The sequence below is a fragment of the Suricata suricatta genome, chromosome 7 (assembly GCF_006229205.1).
Source record: "Suricata suricatta isolate VVHF042 chromosome 7, meerkat_22Aug2017_6uvM2_HiC, whole genome shotgun sequence".
In the NCBI taxonomy this organism is placed as follows: Eukaryota; Metazoa; Chordata; class Mammalia; order Carnivora; family Herpestidae; genus Suricata; species Suricata suricatta.
Window position 1 is genome coordinate 60,508,428 of NC_043706.1, and position 21,228 is coordinate 60,529,655.

At 33.4% G+C, this 21,228-nt stretch overlaps 1 protein-coding gene across 1 annotated transcript in view; it reads right to left on the minus strand.

Moving 5' to 3' along the window:
* LMBRD1 (LMBR1 domain containing 1) overlaps positions 1–21,228 on the minus strand; it is a 110,336-nt gene that overhangs the window by 32,201 nt on the left and 56,907 nt on the right. Inside the window, exons 8-9 of the mRNA XM_029943558.1 lie at positions 19,862–19,987; positions 15,281–15,433 (exon numbers count right to left, since the gene is read on the minus strand). Coding sequence (XP_029799418.1) covers positions 15,281–15,433; positions 19,862–19,987 — 279 coding nt within the window. The remainder of the gene's footprint in view (positions 1–15,280; positions 15,434–19,861; positions 19,988–21,228) is intronic.

The following is a 21,228-nucleotide window of genomic DNA, read 5'->3' on the forward strand; positions in this document are numbered from 1 at the left end:
GAACAGCACTGAAGAAACTGTCATGTTAATATTTCTGGGAAATAAATGTATTAAGCATTGTAATTAGTAAAATACATTTCCTTCTTCTGTATGAACTTCATATAAGAGGTGGTAGAAAACAGGCAAAACAATTTTGGAACTGGATCTCTCAAGAATAAAAAGACCTGAAACCGACGTTAGTAATAACGTAGGCTCTTTTTTCCCCTGACATCTCCCTAGTTCCAGCAACAAGTAGGCTGAAGAGTCCACAAATTCAGAACAAAAAAGATTCCAATTAAGCAGAGTTCAGTGTTTCTGCCTTCTCATTTGACTGGATTTGATAGGAAGAGATGGATAACCCCATGAATGTGATGGTGTTTTCCATCTTACTTCACATGACTGAAGCATATTTTAGAATTCTGACAGGATAAACGAAGTAAAACAGCATCCTACGCCACTTAGAAAGATGAATTTTGGAATAAATTTTAAGCTGTGTTCCAGGAAATTCTTCAGTTCTGAGAGAGTGCCTTTGGAACTCATTGGGAAAGAAAGTTGGCAAGAGAAGACCAAAGAGTCTAGTCATTACTTGAAAGAAAAAACAATGCATGTATCCATTTTACATACTGGAATTTCACCAAAGAATTCATTTATTTAAAAAAAGTCTCGCTGCTAAAGAAGTTTGAAATGACTCCTTTACAGTAACAAAAGCTCCTTAGTAGAAGCCATAAAGGAGTTTACACAGTCTCTTTCTACTAGATTTGAGCACTTTTATTTGACATGTAAGTGAACTAGAAGACAATATGATTATCTAAAAGTGAAACCTATTACTTCCCAATAGACTGTTAATAAGAAATAGCTTGTAGCATGAAGCAGTATAACCACCAGATGCCAGTTAGTAGTACAAGAACATGACATAGAAATAGCAGAAGTTAAAATTCCCTTTCCCTGGTGTCCATTCTGGGGAAGAAAAAAAAAAAAGGAAAAAAAATCCTTGACTGTTTTCCCAATCTGTTGGGATGTATGACCCAGAGTTCTACTGTTTAATCACAGCTACTTAATAGAACACATTATAAATGTAAAATGATAAATTTTATAAAATCCCAGAAAACAACATACATTTAAATGAGAACTTAAATTAGTACTTTAAGTGGAAACCATGACTTAAGAACTAAAATTATGAAAACAATGTCTCACTAAAGACTATCTAAAGAGAGAAATTATAAACAAAGAAGTGAATTGAAATTCTTGAGTTGAAACTGATTAAGAAAATTTCATTACAAGGGTTAAACAGCAGATTTGGGCAGGAAAGAAGAAAAATATCATCAAACTTGAAGATAAAGCAACTGAGATGATCAAATCTGAAGAACAGAATGAAAACACAATAAAATAAAGTGAACAGAGGCTCAGACACATGTGACACCTTGAAACAGAGCAATATAAGCTCACTAGGATTCCCAGAAAGAGAAGAGGGAAAAGGGCAGAAAGAATATTTCAAGAAATAATGGGCAAAAACAATCTAAATTTGATTAAAAAAAAATAACCTATATACCCAAGAAACTCAACAAACTCTAGGAGGAATAATTTCAAAGACATCCACACCTAGACATGCATAAATGGAGGGGACAGCAAATCAAAGAGATCTTGAAAGCAGCAAGAAGAAAGAGACTCATGTAAAAGAGATTCTCAACAAGATTAATAGCTCGTTTCCTATCAGAAACCATGCAAGTCAGAAGATAGTAGGAAAACAATTTAGATAAACCTAGCAGTTTCTTATTGTTGAGTTTTAAGAGTATTTTATGTATTTTGGATTGAAGTCTTTTTTTTTTTTTTAAGTTTGTTTATTTTGAGAGAGCAAGCGCGCATGCAGGGTGTGGGAGAATCCCAAGCAGTCTTGGTGCACACAGTGCTGAGCCTGATGTGGGACTTGAATTCACGGAACCATGAGACAGTGTGACCTTTTTTTTTTTTTTTTTTTTCAGTAGACTTCACACCCAGCTCAGAGCCCAATACAAGACCTGAACTCAAAACCCTGAGCTCAAGACCTGAGCTGAGTCAGATGCTTAACCAATCTGGCCATTCAAGGCACTACTATGACCTGTCTTTTTTCTCCCTTAATAGTGTCCTTCACAGAGCAGTACTTTTCAATTTTAATAAAGTACAAGTTATCAATTTATTTCTTTCATGGGTCACACTTTGGTGATGTATTTAAAAACTTATTGCCAAACCTCAGGTCACCTAGATTTTTTTCTATGTCACTTTCTAGAAGGTTTCTAGTTTCTAGTTTATGTTTTTGTTTTTGTTTTTCTTTAATATAATGGGTCTGTAATTCACTTTGAGTTAAGTTTTGTGAAAGGTCGAAAGCTTATGTCTATATTTACTTTTTTTGTGTTGATGTCAAATTCTTTCAGCACTCTTTGTTGATAAGACTATCCTTTCTCCAACGAATTGTCTTTTTTCCTTTGTCAAAGATTAGTTAACCACAGTATGGGTCTATTGCAGGGCTCTCTATTCTGCTGCACTGATCCACGTATATCCTCTTCACCAATCCCAAGTGGCCTTAATTACAGTAGCTTTAGAGTAAGTCTTGAGATTGGGTAGTGTCAGTCCTCTGACATTGTTCTTAGGTATTGTCATGGCTATTCTGAATCATTTTTTCCCTCCCACATGTGTTTTGTAATCAGTTTGTCAATAGCCACAAAATAAGTTGTTGGGATTTTTATTGCAATTGCATTAAACTTATAGGTCAAGTTGGGGAAAAAATGATTTCTTAAAAAATGTTGTTTTGGAGATACAAATATAGAGGACAGAAACCAAGTTTTTCCTGTGGATTAATCAGATCTGAATCATGTAACTTTCATTAAACCATAATAAAAAGGTGAAATGTCATAATATACAATGAATACCAAGTAAGACATAACATTTTTCAGAGTAAAAATACTGTTAATGTTACTAACTTGACATGTGATGTTATCTAAAGTAATGATGGATCAACTGTCTCAAAAATGTTCCATTACCTACAAAGAAAATTTAAGTTCTTCTATCTCATTAATAGCATACCATTTCTCCAAATCTTTTCCCTTTCCCTTTTACTAACTTTAAAACCCTGTGTTCTTTTCATTTAAATCAGTGGTTCTAATTGGATATTTTTTACCTCCTTCAAAGGATCTGACAATGTTTATAAAAAGTCTGTCATGATTTGAATGAGGGGGCAGGTAGGAATGCTTCTATACATCCTAAAATGCACAGGACAGTAGTCACCCTCTCCAGTGAGGAGTTATTGGGCCCCAAACGTCAACTGTGCTGAGATTGATAAAGTCTGATTGAAACTGAACCCTACCTGCATGGTCTTAGAAAGCAGCATGAATTAGTTATCATTTTAGCAAAAATAAACTTTTAATCACTCTCTTAAAATCATTTGTATTTTAAGATGAATAGCCTACAATAAATCTGTTATCTGAGAATTTAATACTGTCTAACAATGTGAAACAAAACTCCCAAACAATATAAAAAGATATAATAAGGGTCAGGTTTTTTTTTTTTTTTAGGACACATCTCTTATCAAATTTCCTGGTGAATTTCCTATATCCATAAAATAGCTTTTGTGTATCCATAAATACCACTGAGGAGAGTAGAAAGTTATCATACCAAGAGATTCAAATAGTTACAAACACAAAATAAAAGTAATTTCTGTTGTATCTTATTATTATTGATACCTTAAATAAAATACCACGTATTGCTTCCTTTTTTGACAAAAGCAATTGCTGGCCTTAACAATGCTTTAAAAAAATGCTGTGTTTTTGAGGCATACTGAAGGATGTGAACAAGAGAAACCTTTTCCTAGCTTTCTTACTCTTTAATAACAATAAGCATACAAAACAGAAGCATCTTGTCCCTTTAAAACTACTAAGAATGTTGTTAAACAGAGTGGTCATGGACCTGTAGCATCAGTGTCACCTGGGGGCCTGCTGGAAACACTTATTCTTGGCGTTTATCAAAGGTGGACTGGATCTAAGTTTGTATTTTAACAAGATTCCCAAGTAATACTTATGTTAAAATTGACAAACTGTGTCTTAGAGAAGTGACTTAGAATAAATGAGAACTACATCATTTAGAATACAGATGACTACAATAAAAAGGTACCATTGTCAATCCAGGTTAATTATCATCTGAGGAGATAATTCTGGAATGGAGAACTGGATTTAAATTTTAACCCAACTGAACATTCCTGTCTCCGGAATCCCATCTGACATTATGGACCCAGTATTACACAGCAAAAGGACATGGATCCCAAGTCCCCTAACTCTAAGCAGCAAATCAATTAGTCTTCAAGATTTTCCTTAGAGATAGAAGATTAAGAACACATAACATTCATTATCAAATCTCGATAGAACACTGTTAAGTTATAGTTTTAGGAAAAGAATTAAATTTCTTTACAAGTTGAAAGTGTTCTACATAAACTTTTTAAAAAAGTTAGAAGATCAAGAATATTCAGCTCTGGCTACGATTATTATATTCTAAGTTGCAAAGATTCTCATGGTGATTTGTCAGGGTATTACTAGCTCATGGTACTTGGTCACTGTTATAATTTTCCTTATATTAGACGCAATTTCTTCAGTTCAATACTATTCTGATAGAAGAGACTTTAATAAAAATTGATATCAAAAGTGAGAGTGGTAAGAATAATGCCAAATTGGGGCAGTGGAAGGGGCAAGTAGGGGAGGTCTAGAAGAAGTTAAGACTTTAAATCTTTATTTTGCCATAATTTCAGATCTATGAGAAAATTGCAAAAAGTGCACAAAGAATTTTGGTATACTTTCCAAACAGATTCTCCAAATCTTAACATTTACCTTGCTTTATCATTCCCTATGTGGCTGAACTATTTCTGAGAATAAGCTGCAGAAAAATACTTTAATACCTATTCTCCAGAAGCAAATTCTTTCACATAATCATATTTCAATGATCAAAATCAAGAAATTAATATTAATAGAACACTATTATCTAATCTATAGACTTAATTCAAATTTCAATTGTTCCATTAAAGTCCTTTAGAGAAAAAGTTGTGGGTTTTCTTCTGGTCCAAAATGGAATTCAGCATCAGACTTTGCTTTTGTGAACAGTTCCTAAATTGCTTTTACCTTCATGACCTTTATATTTTGAAGAATCCAGGGAAGTTATTTGTGTTGTGCTTCAATGTGGGTTGCCTATTTCCTTACAATTATTTATATTCAGTTTATGTATTTTGGGCAGCAATGACAGAGGCACTATCATATCTATTGCCCTATTACTGATGAGCTTAAATTAACTTGGATCACAAAGTTAAGGTGGTTCAAGTCATATCTCTCCACTGTACAATTACTACTGTCCTCTTTGTAATTAGGAAGTCTTGTGGAGAACTACTCTGAGATTATGCAAATATCCTGTTCTCACAAAATTTTTACCTTCTAATTTTAGTATTCATTTCTCTTGCAAGAAATAGTACTATATGTGGTAGAATTTAGAGTGTATATTTTTATCCTTTCTATTTTATTGATAAATGTGGTTAAGGCTTTGAATTTCCTGATCCTTATTTCTTGATCACTGTTTTAAATGTATCCCATAGATTCTAATATGATATTTCCATCATTAATTTTTAGAAATTTTGCAATTTGTTTTTATTTCTCCTTTCCTTTCGCCCAAGTGTTGCTGAACAAAAGGTTAATTTCCAAGTGAAAGGTGTCTTAGTTATTGATTTTATTAGAATTTCTAGTTTTAATGCTGCATTACAATCAGGGAAGAGTTGTTTGTAATACATCTACTCTGTAGAATTTGTTGAAGTTTCTTCATGACATAATATACGATCAATTTCAGTGAATGTTCCACATGTACTTGGAGAGAAAGTGCAGACTCTATGTTGGGATATAAAATCCCAAAGTTATGATACACCTTACTGCTTTTGGTCTTCTATATTCTTACTCAGTTTTGTGCATCTGAAATGTCTTACCCTGAGTATTGTGCTATTATTCTCCTATTATTAACATATTTCAATCTACATCTCCTTGAATCTCTCATACTTCTTGCTTCATAAAGGTGGTTGCTGTGTTCTTTGGTACATAACTATTTTATCTTCATCATAACTTGTGAATCTTCCTAACAAGTATATTAGTTTTCTATTGCTACAGTGACAAACTACTACAAATGTAGTGGCTTAAAACAACATTTACTTCTTATTTTGTGGGTCAGAAGTCTAGGTGTAGCACAGCTCAGATGGTTCCTTGCTTAAGGTGGCACAAAGCAAACTACCAGGTTGTTAGCAGAGCTGTATTTCCTCAGGGAAGCCCTGGGGAAGAACCTCTTCATTCGCTTTCAGATTGTTGATAGAATTCAGCTCCTTGAGGTTGTAGGTGTCAATACAGGGTTATAGTCTTTGATGGCTATCAGCCTCTCAGTCTCAGTTCCTGAAGCTGCTTGCATCCTTTTCATACTGCCTCCGTCCATCTTCAAATTAGTAATGGCAAGTCAAGTCTTTCTCACATTTTCACTATCCCTGACTTACCTTTCATACCACATCTCTCTGACTTGGGCCAATAAAGTTCTCTGCTTTGAAGGGATCATGTTATTAGATTAGGCCTACACAGATAATCCAGGATAACCTCCTTAAAGTCTGTAACCATAAATGCATTTGCAAAGTCCCTTTTGTCACTTCATGTAACATACTATAAAGGGTTCCACAGATTAGGGCATGGAAATCATTGAGGAAGGAGAAAGGGATTCTGACTATCACAAAAAGTATCCTTCTTTGTTGGACTTCATGTTTTTCAGCTTGAAATTCTACTTTGTCTACTTAACAGGATCATTAAATGTTTTCTTATTTCCATTTGCCTAGCATATCTTTCAACATACATTTTTAGCCTTTGTCAATTGGTTTAGGTTATACCTCATTTTGTGAGGAAAATTAAAATCTTTCTTTTAATAGTGAGTTAGTTCCACTCATATTTATTGATATGCCTGGAAATTAATCTTAACATACGTTGTTGTCTGAGACTTGTGTGTATATTTCTCGTGTTTCTTTCTTTGTTAATATGTGTTCTTCACTCCTTGGTTTTTAGGTCCTTTTTGTCAAGTAGCTTTATACTTTTGTTTTAGTTTAACTTTTCAAATGTCCTTAGCCCCCGTTTTCTTCTTTAGCCCTTAGGATAAAGTAGCTAACTTCCATCTACTTCCCATGCAGTAATCTATGAGAAATTCTACTTCGCTCTCTTCTCAACTGATGATTTGTTTCATCAGAACATATGTTTACACATATTCTCACCCTTACCCACATCTTTTCTTCATAGACCTGCAATATTAAATAGTCACTTTTACTTCTTTTGCTGATGTTTTCCATCTCATCTCTTGGTTTGTTAGAGCTTGGCAATTAGTGGATTTCTCAAGAGCCATGGGTAAAGAATTCTCAGAGTTCTTAAATGTTTCAAAATTGCTTTTCTACATGATAGTTTGGCCAAATATAAACTTCTGGCTTTGGACTTTTCATTTTAGCTTTTTTTAAATGTTCATCCCATTCTTGCTTGCTTTGTTATATTTTTTGAAAAATGTGACACTAAGACTAATTATGTTGACCTTGTAAATCAGTTGTTTTTTTAACTTGGAAATCTAAGGGACTCTTTTAATTTTGAAATCAGTGTTACTACGAAAATGCACATAAGTTTTTCCAGGTACAAAGTAGCTATTTCAGTGTGTAGATTTCATGTCTATTTTAGGTCATTTTTTGGAATTATAGCTTTAAAATCAGTTCCACTAATTTCTTTTGCTTTGGCGTGGACCGATTAAGCTTCTACTTCCCCAATTAAATATATGTAGTTTTTTCTTCTCTTCCATTTCAACACTTTTTGATTCTTTTTACTTTATCTTGTTTCCTTTCTCTTGGTTGTTTCTCTTACTTTTCTTCAATGATGCTTACCAAATTTTATTTGAGTCTATTCTCCTTTGGACACTCTGTAATTTCATTTTCATCTCTGACTGTTTTCCTCTCATTTGTTCCCACAGTTCTACTCTTCATTTCTCCTTGGCTCTTGGCTATTACTGGGTTTTTTTTGTTTTGTTTTTTAAATAATGGTAAAATATACATAACATAAAAATTATCACCTTAACCTTTTTAAGTGTATAGTTTAGTAGCATTAAATATATTCACAATGTGCAACCAATCTCCAAGAATTGTTTTTATCTTGCAAAACCAAAAAACTCTGTACCCATTAAACAACAACTCTCCATATCTCTTTCTCTCCAATCCGTGGTGACCACTATCCTATTTTTGCAGAAACAGAAAAACCCATTCTAAAACTCCTGTGGAATTAAAAAAAAAAAAAAAAACCCAAATAGCCAAAACAATCTTACAAAAGGAAAAGTTAAAAGACTCACATTTCATGATTTCAAAACTTACTACAAAGCTACAATAATCAAAATAGCTTGGTACTGTCATAAAGACAGATCTATAACCAATGGAACAGACCCCAGAAATGAACTCTCCCATATACGATCCAATGATTTTTGACAATGGTTATCAAGACCAAAAGGTCAGTCTTTTCAACAAATAGTACTGGGTCAAGGGCATCTAAATGCAAAAGAATGAAACTGGACCCTTGCCCTTAACCATATGGAAAAGTAAGCTCAATATAGTTAAAAAAGCCTAAACCTAAAAGCTGAAACTATTAAACTTCTAGGCATAAAAAGGGGGAAACACATTCATGGCACTGAATGTGGCAATTATTTTTGGATATGACACAGAAATATAGGTCACAACAACAACAAATATTAGATAAATTAGACTTCAAAGTTAAAAGCTTTAGTGCCCAAGGTTGGGAGATAATCTTTGCAAATCCTATATCTGATAAGGAATTAATATTCAGACTACTAAAATAAAATCCCTTACAAGTTGACAACAATAAAACACAAACAATTTAAAAACAGGCAAAAGACTTGAATGAACATTTCTCCAAAGAAAATAAATACACAAATAGTCAATAATCAAATGAGAAGATGTGTAACATCACTAATTATCAGGGAAATGCAAACAGAAGCCACCATGAGGTATCACTCCACAACCATAAGGCTGGTTATCATCAAAACAACAGAAAATAAGTGTTTACAAGGATGTAGAAAAATTGAAACATTGGTGCATTTCGGGTGGGAATATTAAAAGTTACAGCTGCTGTGAAAATAAAGTTTGTAGTTCCTCAAAAAACTAAACACGAAACTGAAATGTGATCCAGTAAATCCATTTCTAAGTATATACTCAAAATAACTGAAAGCAAGAATTCAAATAGATACTTGTACACCAATGCCACAGCAGCGTTATTCACAATAGCCAAAAGTTGTGAACAACCCAAATGTAAAATATAAACAAATATAGATAAACAAAATGTAAAATATATACACAACGGAATGTTATTCACTCTTCAAAAGAAATGAAATTTTGATACATCTACAACATGGATGAATCTTGAAGATATTATGCAACTTGAAATAAGCCATACACAAAAGAACAGTAATAATTCCACTTATATGATGTACCTAGAATAGGTAAATTCAGAGACAACAGGATAGTGGTCATCGGGGGATACAGGCTGGGGGAGGTGGGTGGAATAGGCAGTTATTCTCGTTTAATAAGTAAGGTGTTTCTGAGATTAAAAAAAGTTCTGGAAGTGGATAATGGTGATTTTTACATAGTGTTGTGAATGTTCCATGGTTAATACCACAGAATACACACTTAAAAATGGTTAAAATGGCAAATTTTACATATATTTTACCACAATTTTTAAAAAGTCTCAACAAATCTGATATAATTATGAACATGTGTTTATAACTTTCTATGTAAACACAAGAGGTATGTATATAATAAGAGGTGTATATATACTAAAACCAAAAGTTATATTTAAAAACTAATTATTCCATAGGTTACCAAGGCCAATTAGCTAGCTATACAAGTTCAAAGTTTGCCCTCAGTCAGGTATTTATGAACATCAGACTGTATTCTTAGAAATGTGTTCAGTATTATATATAAAAGTTGTTTTAAGGAGCTATTAACCTATTCTAATTAGATGCTTAGTTTTATAAATGTCTACAACACAAAACGGGCATTTTCCCTTGAGTTCTAGGGCAGCATTTAAGAAGTTGAAAAATCCTAACTGTAAACCTACAGCAATAGCAGCAGCTACACTTTTCTGCGGTGTTTTATATCAAAAAGCACTAATATTACATACATTATTTCTTTTAATTCTCATAACAAAAATAACAAGTCTATAACTCCATTTTAAGGTGAGAAAAGTTAAGGTTTAGAAAGGTGCAGTAACAAGAGTTTACACAGCTGGTTAGGATCAGAACAGGGACTCAAAACCAGGTGTATGCAACAGCAAAGTCCATGCCTCTGAAATGAAGTATGCATATTCTAAGAATGCAGAATAATGTGAAATCACAAGATCATTAGGTTTCTCATGGGGATCTAGTCTTATGAAAAAAATTATTAAAAATTTCTCATAAAAAACTACAGAATCATAGAACTCTGCATGTTTCCACTTGCAAAAATTTAAATCTAATACATTTTATGATAAAACAAACATGGATTAGAATACAGAGTAAAAGGCAATACGAGCACGAAAGTTTAAGATAGAACATAACTTCTAAGGAATTTTCTATCAGGAGTATTTCTCAGGTCGTAAATCCTCGGGCAGTTAGGGAGCAATGCAGAGGGATGAGTGGATCTGTCTCTACCTTCTCCCACTGTGTTTAAGAAGCACTAAGGGCATATCTTCTAATTTATGAACTATATCAACTATGCACAAACACAGAAGTGATGAATAATAATTTTCATATTTCATTTGAGTAAAAAAAGCAATGCTTATCCCATCACACTCATGGTAAAACCCTTAATTATATAACAATATGTATGTATCCTCAGAGTTTTCCTTCATGCAGGTCTATTATTATTCCTAAGTGTTCCTAATTATTCCTATTATTCCTAACCTAGGCCCAGAAAATGAAAGAAAGGTAAGAATTTAGATCCATATTCAAGAATAATACATTCAGATAACAAAAAGAATTAAGCAGCAAGTAGATTGTACAGGAGGTTCTGGCCAGTGCAATAATGAAAAAAAGAAAAAGCTATTGGGACTCTTACATCAGAAAGGAAGAAATAAAGCTGTCTTTAAGCATCTAACATGTTTGTGTACATAAAAATTCCTTAGGAAATAATAAATAAATAAATAAATAAATAAATAATAAAGCTTCTAGAAGTAAAAATTTACTTCTAGGTAAAGCCAGGTTGCATGATATATGGTCAATGTACAAAAACAAATTTCTACACACTAAAAGAAGCCAATAATTCATAATTGAAATTAAAATCATGTGTTGTAGGATAAAGATATGGGTAAATTTATCGAAATATTTGTAAGCCCTCTATACTGACTACTACAAAATGTTGCAGAGAGAAATTTAAGATATTATAAATAAATGGAAAGCTATCACATCCATGAACTGGCAGGTTCAGTATTAAAATATAAAGCCAGCATCCATCTCGTTGGCTCAGATGAAAAGAAGGAGCACTAAAGGTCCCATCATCCTCAGGCAGGGCTGGACTGGCCAGGGAACCTGCAGAAATGCAACTCCACTAGCTTATAAGCAAAGATAGAATCACCAAATGTACCTAATGAAATCTCTAACATAAAGAATAAAGGTATTTTTCAGATTGCAAGTCTCTTGAAATGGAAAAGACCTCCAGGAGACCAAAGCAACACCAGAGCACCTGCTAACATGACCTTCTGGGCCTCTAGTCAATGGGGCCCACCTTCTCAGTAGGGTCCTTGCCCCAAAAGTTGCTTTTAAAAACCCTCACTTGTCAGGGCACCTGAGTGCCTCAGTTGGCTGAACATCTGAAACTTGATTTCAGGTCAGGTCTCCTGCTCACACTTTCTCTCTTGTGCTCTCTAAAATTAAAAAACAACAATAAAAAAGAACAACAACAAAACCCCCTCGCTTGTAAGCCATTGGGGGAGTTCAGGACTGCAGAGCATTAGCTCCCTGTTACCCTGATGGTGTCACACCAATAAATAGCCTTTCCTGAAATAGGTTGGTATCAATTTTGTAGAATTCTAAGTTAATTCTAAAATTTATATTGAAATGCAAAGGATCTAGTATAGATAAAACAATAATGAAAAAGGAAGACAAAACTGAAGAATTTATACTACTTAATTTTATGACTGATTATATAACACACCAATAATCAAGTTTTAGCATAAGAACATATAAATCAAGGGAGCAAAAGAGAAAAGTCCAGAAATAGACCCACATATGCACATGATCAATTGATTTGACAAAGGTACCAACGAAAGTCAACAAGCAAAGACCAGTCTTGACAAAAAATATTGCTGAAACTGTATCTTTACATGGAAAATAAGCCCTAACTCATACCGTCCCATAAAATTGACTTAAAAGTGGACTACAAACCTAAAATATAAGAGTTAAAATTATAAACCTTCCAGAAGAAAACATAGAAGAAAATGATTGCCATAAAAATTTAAGGAATATCTCTTTGAATGACAGTGTTAAGAAAACATAAAGGCAAGCCATAAAGAGACAACATTCACAACACCTATATTTGACAAAGTATTTAATCCAGAACATACAAAATAATCTTGTAACTTACTCGTAAATCAGAAACTTAAGTTAAAAAAAATGGACAAAAGATTTAAACAGGCATTTCACAGAAAATATACAGGGGTGCCTGGGTGGCTCAGTCAGTTAAGCAGCTGACTCTTGGTTTTGGCTCAGGTCATGATCTCCCAGTTCATGAGTTCAAGCCCCTTGTTGGGCTCCATGCTGTCAGCACAGAGTTTGCTTGGAAATCTCTCTCTTCCTCTCTCACTGCCCCTCCCCCTTGAACTCACACTGTCTCCCTGTCTCTGTCTCTCTCTCTCTCTCAAAATAAGTAAATACACTTATACAAAACTTTAGAGAAACTATACAAATGGCCAATAAGAATATAAAAAGTGCTCAATATCATTAGTCACAAAGGAAATGTAAATCAAACCCATACTGAAATACTATTATACAGCCATCAGAATAACTATTACAAATAATTACAAAATAAGAGCTGACAAGGATATGAAGCAATTTGAAATCTCACATTGCTGTAGGAATAAAAAATGGTACAACTACTTTGGAAAATACTTTGGCAGCTTCTTATAAAGTTAAACATATATTAAACACTAGACCCAGAAATTCTACTCCTAGTTATTTACTCAAGAAAAATGAATGAATGAAAACACATCTACACCAGATGTTCACATCAGCATTATTCATAATAATCTCCAGCTGGAAATAACTCAAATCTCCACTAAATTGTGAGTGCATAAGCCAACTGTGACATACACACAAATGAGGATACCACCTAGCAATAACACAAAATGAACTACTGGAAAAAAATGCAACATAGACAAATCTCAAAAACATTTTGTTGCACCAAAGGAGTCAGAAAAAAGATTATACTACACTTTATGATTTCCTTTATATGAAATTACAGAACACATAAAACTAAACCATAGTGAAGAACATCAATGGTCGTCTGGGGTCTGAGCTCAGTGGGGGAGGGGAAGACATGGAGTAGCTTTTTGGAGTGATATGGCTATTCTATATCTACATATCTATATTTGACAAAATCAATCTGCAAACTTAATAAAGTTGACTTAAAAATCCCTCTAAACATAGGTTCAGTGAAATAGGACAGAGCATGTTTAAATCAAGGAAGCTAATGTTAGAGACCAGGTTATAAATATTTATAAATAAGTCATACAAAAATTTACAATTAAGATAAGATTGAGGAGAAAAAAAAGAGATAAGAGATAAGGTTGAGGCGGGTTTCAGCATACCTTTCATATTACTAAGACAATCATCTTGCAAAAAAGGAGTCTTTAACAAAATTGATTCTAACAGAAGTTTTAAAAAGTAAACACAATACGGTTGCCTGGGCAGCTCTGTCAGTTAAGCGTCCAACTCTGGTTCAGAGCATGATCTTGCGGTTTTTGAGTTCGAGTCCTGTATTGTCCTCTGTGCTGACAGCACAGAGCCTGGAAACTGATTCAGGTTCTGTGTCTCCCTCTCTCTGTCCCTCCCCTTTTCACACTCCATCTCTCTCTCTCTCAAAAATTAATAAACATAAAAATATATACAATAGATCTGATTATGATATATTTTTGAAGAACTTTTTTAAAAAGATTTTTAGGGTGAGCAGTCAGTGCATTTCCTTTCTAATTATAAGACAAAATTAAAGCAGAGCTCAACCTAATTAATTCTTTCATGGGGCTCTCTAAAACATTTTTTTAAACTTAGCTAAAACCCACTTTATAGCTTCATCTTGCCTAATTTTCCTTAAACCAGTCTATTTACTGCACTTGCTAAATTACAACTTGCATACTATTATATACAAAAGCTCTGGTGTTTGAAATGCCAGATACAGAATGGACAATATGGAAGTCAGGGGCCAGCAGTTCTAGTGACTTTTCAGACTCAGAGTTGTACTATTATGCCCTTAGTTCAACCTACGTCCTTAAGTTTAGGTACACTATCCAATCTGAAGAATTCAAGGCTAGCAAATGATAGTTTCAAAAAAGAAATAAAGGAAGAAAGAAAGAAATTAATGGTTTTCTATCCTAAACAATGCTTTTTTTACATACTTTCAGAAACATACCATCTAATAATGAAACAAATTCTATTCCTTTCAGTTACAGTTCCTGAGTTCTAATATGGGTCCCAGTTTTCCTATTTATAGAAAAGTATAAACTTGCAGGGTGCGTGGGTGGCTCAGTTAGTTGAGGGTCTGATTCCTTATTTCGGCTCAGATCATGATCTCACAATTTATGAGACTGAATGCAGTGTCAGACTCTGTGCTGCCAGCCCAGAGCCTGCTTGAGATTCTCTTCCTCTCCCTCGCTCTCTGCCCCTCCCCCACTCAAGCTGTCTCTCAAATATAAACAAACATAAAAGAAAAATGACAAATTTGCAATAATGTGCTGGTAGCACACATTACGTACCTATATTTTAAATTTCCCAACACCACTGTTACAATCCTTGTTTTACACATGAATAAATGAAGCTCAGAGAGTTGTGTAACTTGCCCAAACTACCAAATGACAGAGCTATGATTCAAAATCAGTTTAACTTCAAAATTCATGCTCATAAGTACCATGCTGTAATGCCTTACAAAGGGAACTCATTCTCTCTGAGAGGTCTATATAAACGAAAGAGTGACAACATAATTTTTTAAAACTCCATTTACCTTCAGGGGACGCAGAGCACCACAAAATTTTGTCCACCAGCTGTTTTCAATGAATTCTAAGTGCCTCTCTCTTTTCCTAAGTGTTCGTAACCTTTCTTCAAATTGTTTTAAGGCGCGTTTATCCCTTGCTGGCAAAGGTCGACCATCTTTGCTCTACAAAGAAACAAAATAAAACAGCTTTTTACCATTAAGGTCTTAGTGAAGTACCCATCAAATTTAGAAAATTATGCAACAAAAGCTTTTTTTAGGTTGGATATTCCTTAGGCAAATTTATAAACTGAAAAATACGAACAATAAGTAGGTGACAACACACATCTCTAAACCAAGGTCAGCCTCAAAATGTAGACCTATCTATATTTAATATTGAACCTCTTGATCCCTATTTTCCAAATACATGGTAAAGTTATGCGGAGGGAGATAAGTATCTTTAAAAGTGCCTTTTTTATATGGTACTTTATTCAATTTGCTCCATTATTCTCCCTCAACTCCTGGGTCTTCCTTGTATTCCGTAATATATTTGGTCATACCCCTTCTCTCCCTTCGGTCAGCCCGATTCAAATATCAGCAGAGAGATGCAATACTAGTATGTGCTACGCAGAGGTTTTCAGAACAACTGCTGAGAACTGTCACTTTCTTATTCTCCAAGTACTTCTGCAAATGAGCCATGTTTTCTTTAGCCAACCTTCTGGCAGAAAACTCCCATCCATCTATTTTATGTGATGCTACTGTAACCATGAGCAATACCTTTCCCACGGTGTCTGGAAGATAACACTTTCCTACTTGAACTCGCCTGGCCCTAAGTGTCTTCAATTAGGTACAATAATAAACTATAATATTATGACAACTGCCAAATACAAAAACAGGTGAAACGTAAATTTGTTTGGTTTTATTGGAAGCAACAAGAAACAATTTTACATGGAGCTACACTTTTAAAATATAAAGACATCAGATATTAAAATGTTAATATCCCTACTTAAGTTCAAATAGGTTCTTAAGACACAGACAACAAAATTGCTCTCTAGTGTATCCCAGTGCAGCTCCATCTGAAATCATCAATATAATGAAGACAACATCAAATACCCTTTAATAAAGAGATTTACAGTTAATAAAGATCTCTTTACATAATGGCACTATCATGCTCTTCTAGAAGGAGCCATCCTCTTCTATACCTTATCATACTGCTTCTCAAACTTTATTGTGCATAACTTTTACCTGCAAAGTTTGTTAAACACAGCTTTCTAGACCCTATGAATAAAATTTAGTTGGTCTTAGGTGGGGCCTAAAATTTGCATTTCCACCAAAGTCCCAGGAGATGCTGGTGCTACCCAACCAGAGACCATACTTGCCATACCTTATACTATATTTAATTATCTTCACCCCTTCATGTCAAATACAATATGTTCTATCAAACTGTATCCCAAAAAAAGTAACCTTGTATAAAGGTATTTTCAGAAGAATGAAGGAATAAAACAAACACTCCCTTCTAGAAGACAGATCCAGGCAATAATACTTGAAGTGTATGGTATGACAAAGGTTCAGTACTTTATATCTTAAACATACAGTTTTTCTCAAAACTGCCATTCTAATATCAAAGGATACCAGCAATAAGGTAGTTTTATTTAACAGCTGGCTTTCATCATTTCAGAAAAGAAAATTAGTAAAGCGATTTAAGGGTCCACTGAAAATAAACCCAAGTTATCTATTTGGTGAATATTTCAGTGTAGTGAAGGATAGAAGTCCATTCCACTTTGCCTATTTACCAAACCAATATAAGAATATTGGTTAGAGAAATAAACACCAGGACAGAAACTCACCAACTAATTAGCTCATCTGGAAAAAAACATATATATGAGATATATCAGTATATAACCCTTGTTTTAAAAAAAGTAAAATGTGAAAGTGTCCCTTCACACTGTCCCCAAGTACCACTGCCCTTTCCTACTGTTATCACCATTAAGTAAATCAGTATCCTTCTACACATTTTCAATGTCTTTATATGCATTCATATATGCTAGTATACATATGGTTTTTGTTGTATGTAATAGCTAATATTTCTTGAGCACATTTCTTGTGCCTAAAACTCATCTGTTCTTTTACGTTTATTCTCCTTAAATCTTCAGAATAAAATTCTGAAGTTGGTAGTAGTATTATATCAATTTATTAGATGAGGAAAATAAAGCCCACAGATATAATATGCATAATAAGGAGAGTTAGAATTTAAACTGAGAGAGTCTGATTTGATGCTATAAAGATACACTTTTCAGGTTATATAATCTACTTCATTCCTTTTCATCACTGCGCGCCACATTGTACCATGGTATCTTAATAAATACCTTATTTTTGAACACTTACTGTTTTCTTTTGGATGGGGAAGGTATGCATTAACAGTGTGTATGAACATCCTTATATAATCAAGTAGGATAAATTCCTAGACATCAGCTGGATTAAACTTTACTAAAAGGAGTGTTTGTGTGATATGCACGTCATGTTACATAATTTTCTTTAAAAAGATGTAGATTTTACATTCGCATGAACACTATTATCTATGCCCCAAATCTCACTGATACTTGACCAAGGCAAAAATGTTAAAGATTTCTAAAAGATAAATAAAATATTGAGTAGTTCTAATTAGCACACCTCTGATTATGAAGGTGACCAACCAACCGTCCTGGTCTCCATATTACAAGTTCTGTCTTCTGGAAAATCTCTCAGGTCTTCCAAGCAAACTAGGATGCTCAGTCAATTAAAGACTGAGACTATTAAAGACTATTAAAGAGCTGAAGCATCATTTTATAAATTTCACTGGATAGTTTTTCCTTCAGTAAACTCTACTGGGGTCTTTTGTTCATTATTTCTATGTATTGCTTGTCCTTTTTTCTTACCAACTTAAAGATGTTCTTTATACATAACCTATAATGCAGATTATTGCCTCCCACTTTTTTGCTGGTTTTTTAACTTCCTTTTTGGTGGTACTTTTTGGGTACATAAATTTTAGAATATAAAAATGTAAAATCTGCCAATTCAGCATTTGGAATTTTTTTGTGTCTTGTTTAGAAACGTCTTCTATACAAGATAAAACTTTACTTTCACTTTCTCCTAATGTTTTGTAAGTTTTGTATTTGATATGAATTCAGGATTGTTTTAGTATATGGTAGGGTGTCTATGAAAATTTCATTTTCTGTCTTCTATGAATTGCACTGAATTTCTACCTAAATTTATGAACAACTGTCATCTCTATAATAGTGAATCTTCCTGATCAGGAACTGATGAAGTTCTCCATTTATTTCAGTCTTCTATTATGTATTTCACTAAATTTTATATTTTCTACCAGGAAGACTCTGACATTTCTTATTATTTTACAATTTACAGCTACTGTGAGTGAGATCATTCTCCATTACATCCTCCAAGTGGTTAATGATTTCTGCATGTTTGTATCCAGGTACTTTGATCAACTCTTATTAGTTCTATTAATGTGATTAATAATTAAGGTTAATTAATATATAATTAGTGTTAATTAACCCTAATCCTAAGCCTGATTCTTTGATTCTTTCAGATTTTCTTGGTAGATATTCAAATAATAAAGGATATTTCCCTTTTCTCCCTTTCATTCCAGTGTTTATCCCTGCAATCTTTCTTATTTGACTAGCACCTCCAGAAATATGCAAGCGAGCAACAATGATACTGATTGCATTGTCCTGTGACTTCAATGGAAATATTTCATTCATCATTAAGTATGATGGTTATTACAGGCTTCCTTTCCTAAGTACTTTCTTCTCTTCTACTTTGGTAAGGTTTCTTTTTTAAATCATAACAACAAATTGACTTTTCCTAAATATTCTTTAGCATCTATTAAGATGCTTATATTGCTCATTTTTAATCCTCAATATATTAAACCATATCAATCAATTTTTCTAATGTGTCAGACTTTGCATTTCTATGATAAACCTAATCTGATAATTACAACATATTCTAGCATAGGCTTGATTGCTAATAATTTCTTTATAATATTTGCTTCTACGTTCATAAGAGAGACCAGTACATATATATTCTTTTTTGTGTGTAATTACCATCTGGTTTCTGTATCAGCATTATACTATGTAGTAGAAAAATTTAGAAAACTTTCCATTTTTTCCTATGGTCTATAAATATTTATCTGCTCCTTAAAGGTGATAGAGAAAGAAAAAGTTCATTGTGTTTTTGGAAGTACATTTAATTGGCAAGGGGTTACAGGTAGCTTTTAGCTGCTTATTCCACTAGTATATAAAACTTGAACATAAGTGATACAGTAAAATCTCATGTTATACACTGAATCAGTATATTTGGGAATAAGCAAGGTCCTCTTCATATCTGAGAATTTTGTTTTTTTAGTTGTTTGAACACTGATAAAAGTTCTCAAGTTGTCAGTGTTTTGCATTTTGCAGAGACAAATTTTAAAGCAATGGACATAGTTTCTTAAAGATATGTTGCAAAAAAATTCATACAATGTAAAAATATGGAATTGCCATGTCTAAGTCATGTTGGAAAGTAGCACAAAGACAATGTACTTTTATGCTTCCCAATTACAATAAAATACCAACTTACTTTTGCTTTAATCGCTTGAATATGCTGCTCCACTTCTTCAATGTCTTCAGTGTTTTCTAACCGTTCATAAGCAGCACTTCTAGTTCCTTTTATCAGATTTAAAGGTAATGCAGACATGCCATAGGCCTAAAAGAAACAAAATTAAAATGTGTTTTTAGTACTACTATTTTACACTCATTTATACACAATTTTGAAGGTAAAAGGTCCTTTAAAGCAACTGCGGGGGCACCTGGGTGGTTCAGTCAGTTGAGTGGCTGACTTTGATTCAGCTCAGCCCATGATCAACGTCAGGGTTGTGGGATCAAGCCCCACACTGGGCTCCATGCTGAGTGTGGAACCTGCTTAAGATTCTCCCTCTCTCTTTCTCTGCCCTTCCTTTTCCCCACTCGTGTGTGCTCATTCTCTCTCTTTATAAAATTAAAAAAAAAAAAGACTAACTGCAAAAGTGTATGCAGTAGTAAAGAATTATAGCCACTGAAAAACATGGTACATAGGAGTAAATCATGATTATATTTTCCTAAAATTTTCTTATTTATTTCACATTTACAGTTATATAAATTTACATCTGTAGAATACTATTTACAGAATAGATAACATGTATGGTTCAAAGGTAAAGTTGGAAAATTAACATAAATATAATACTTTACCCACAATAATAGCAACTTCAGATTAATCAAGACTTAAGATAGTGTAATTAGTGAAAACAATTTACAAGATAATTTTCTATGGAAAAAGCAATTTTATCCACCTATATATAGTAAATCCTTAGTAAGATAATATTTTAATATATACATGTTATTTAATTAGCATACCAATTATCTGAATACAGTTTATTTACAAGTATATGTAATTAGTCATTTTGCTAAGTATTTTAAATTTTCCTCTAAGTAATTTTCAAATGTTAATCAGCATTAAGAATAAACATATTACATTGCATTACCCAACTCCATATTAGCCAGGCCCAAATGATAACTTTTAATTATAACCATTAAAAACACTTAATGGCAACTGCAACATGACCATTATTTTAAATCTTTGAATCTTTAGAAACAAAACTGACACCTTTCATCTCCTGGTTGCAGCAACAGGCTCTAAAGCAGCACATTACATATTTAAAATATTTTTCATTTTCCTCCTGAGCACACAGCCAAACTACTTTAGCCAGTCTCCCCTGAAGTCAAGTAGGGCCATGAAATTGAGTTCAAGACAATGAAGGTAGGCAGAGTGATGTTATTTCTTAGGCTTAACCCCAAAACTTTATTCTTAGTGATCTTACATATATTCTCCCAAACTTTTTGCTACCTATTTGTCAACTCCAAATATCTTTAGTGACAATTTCAATTACACTTGACCCTTGAACAACTTGG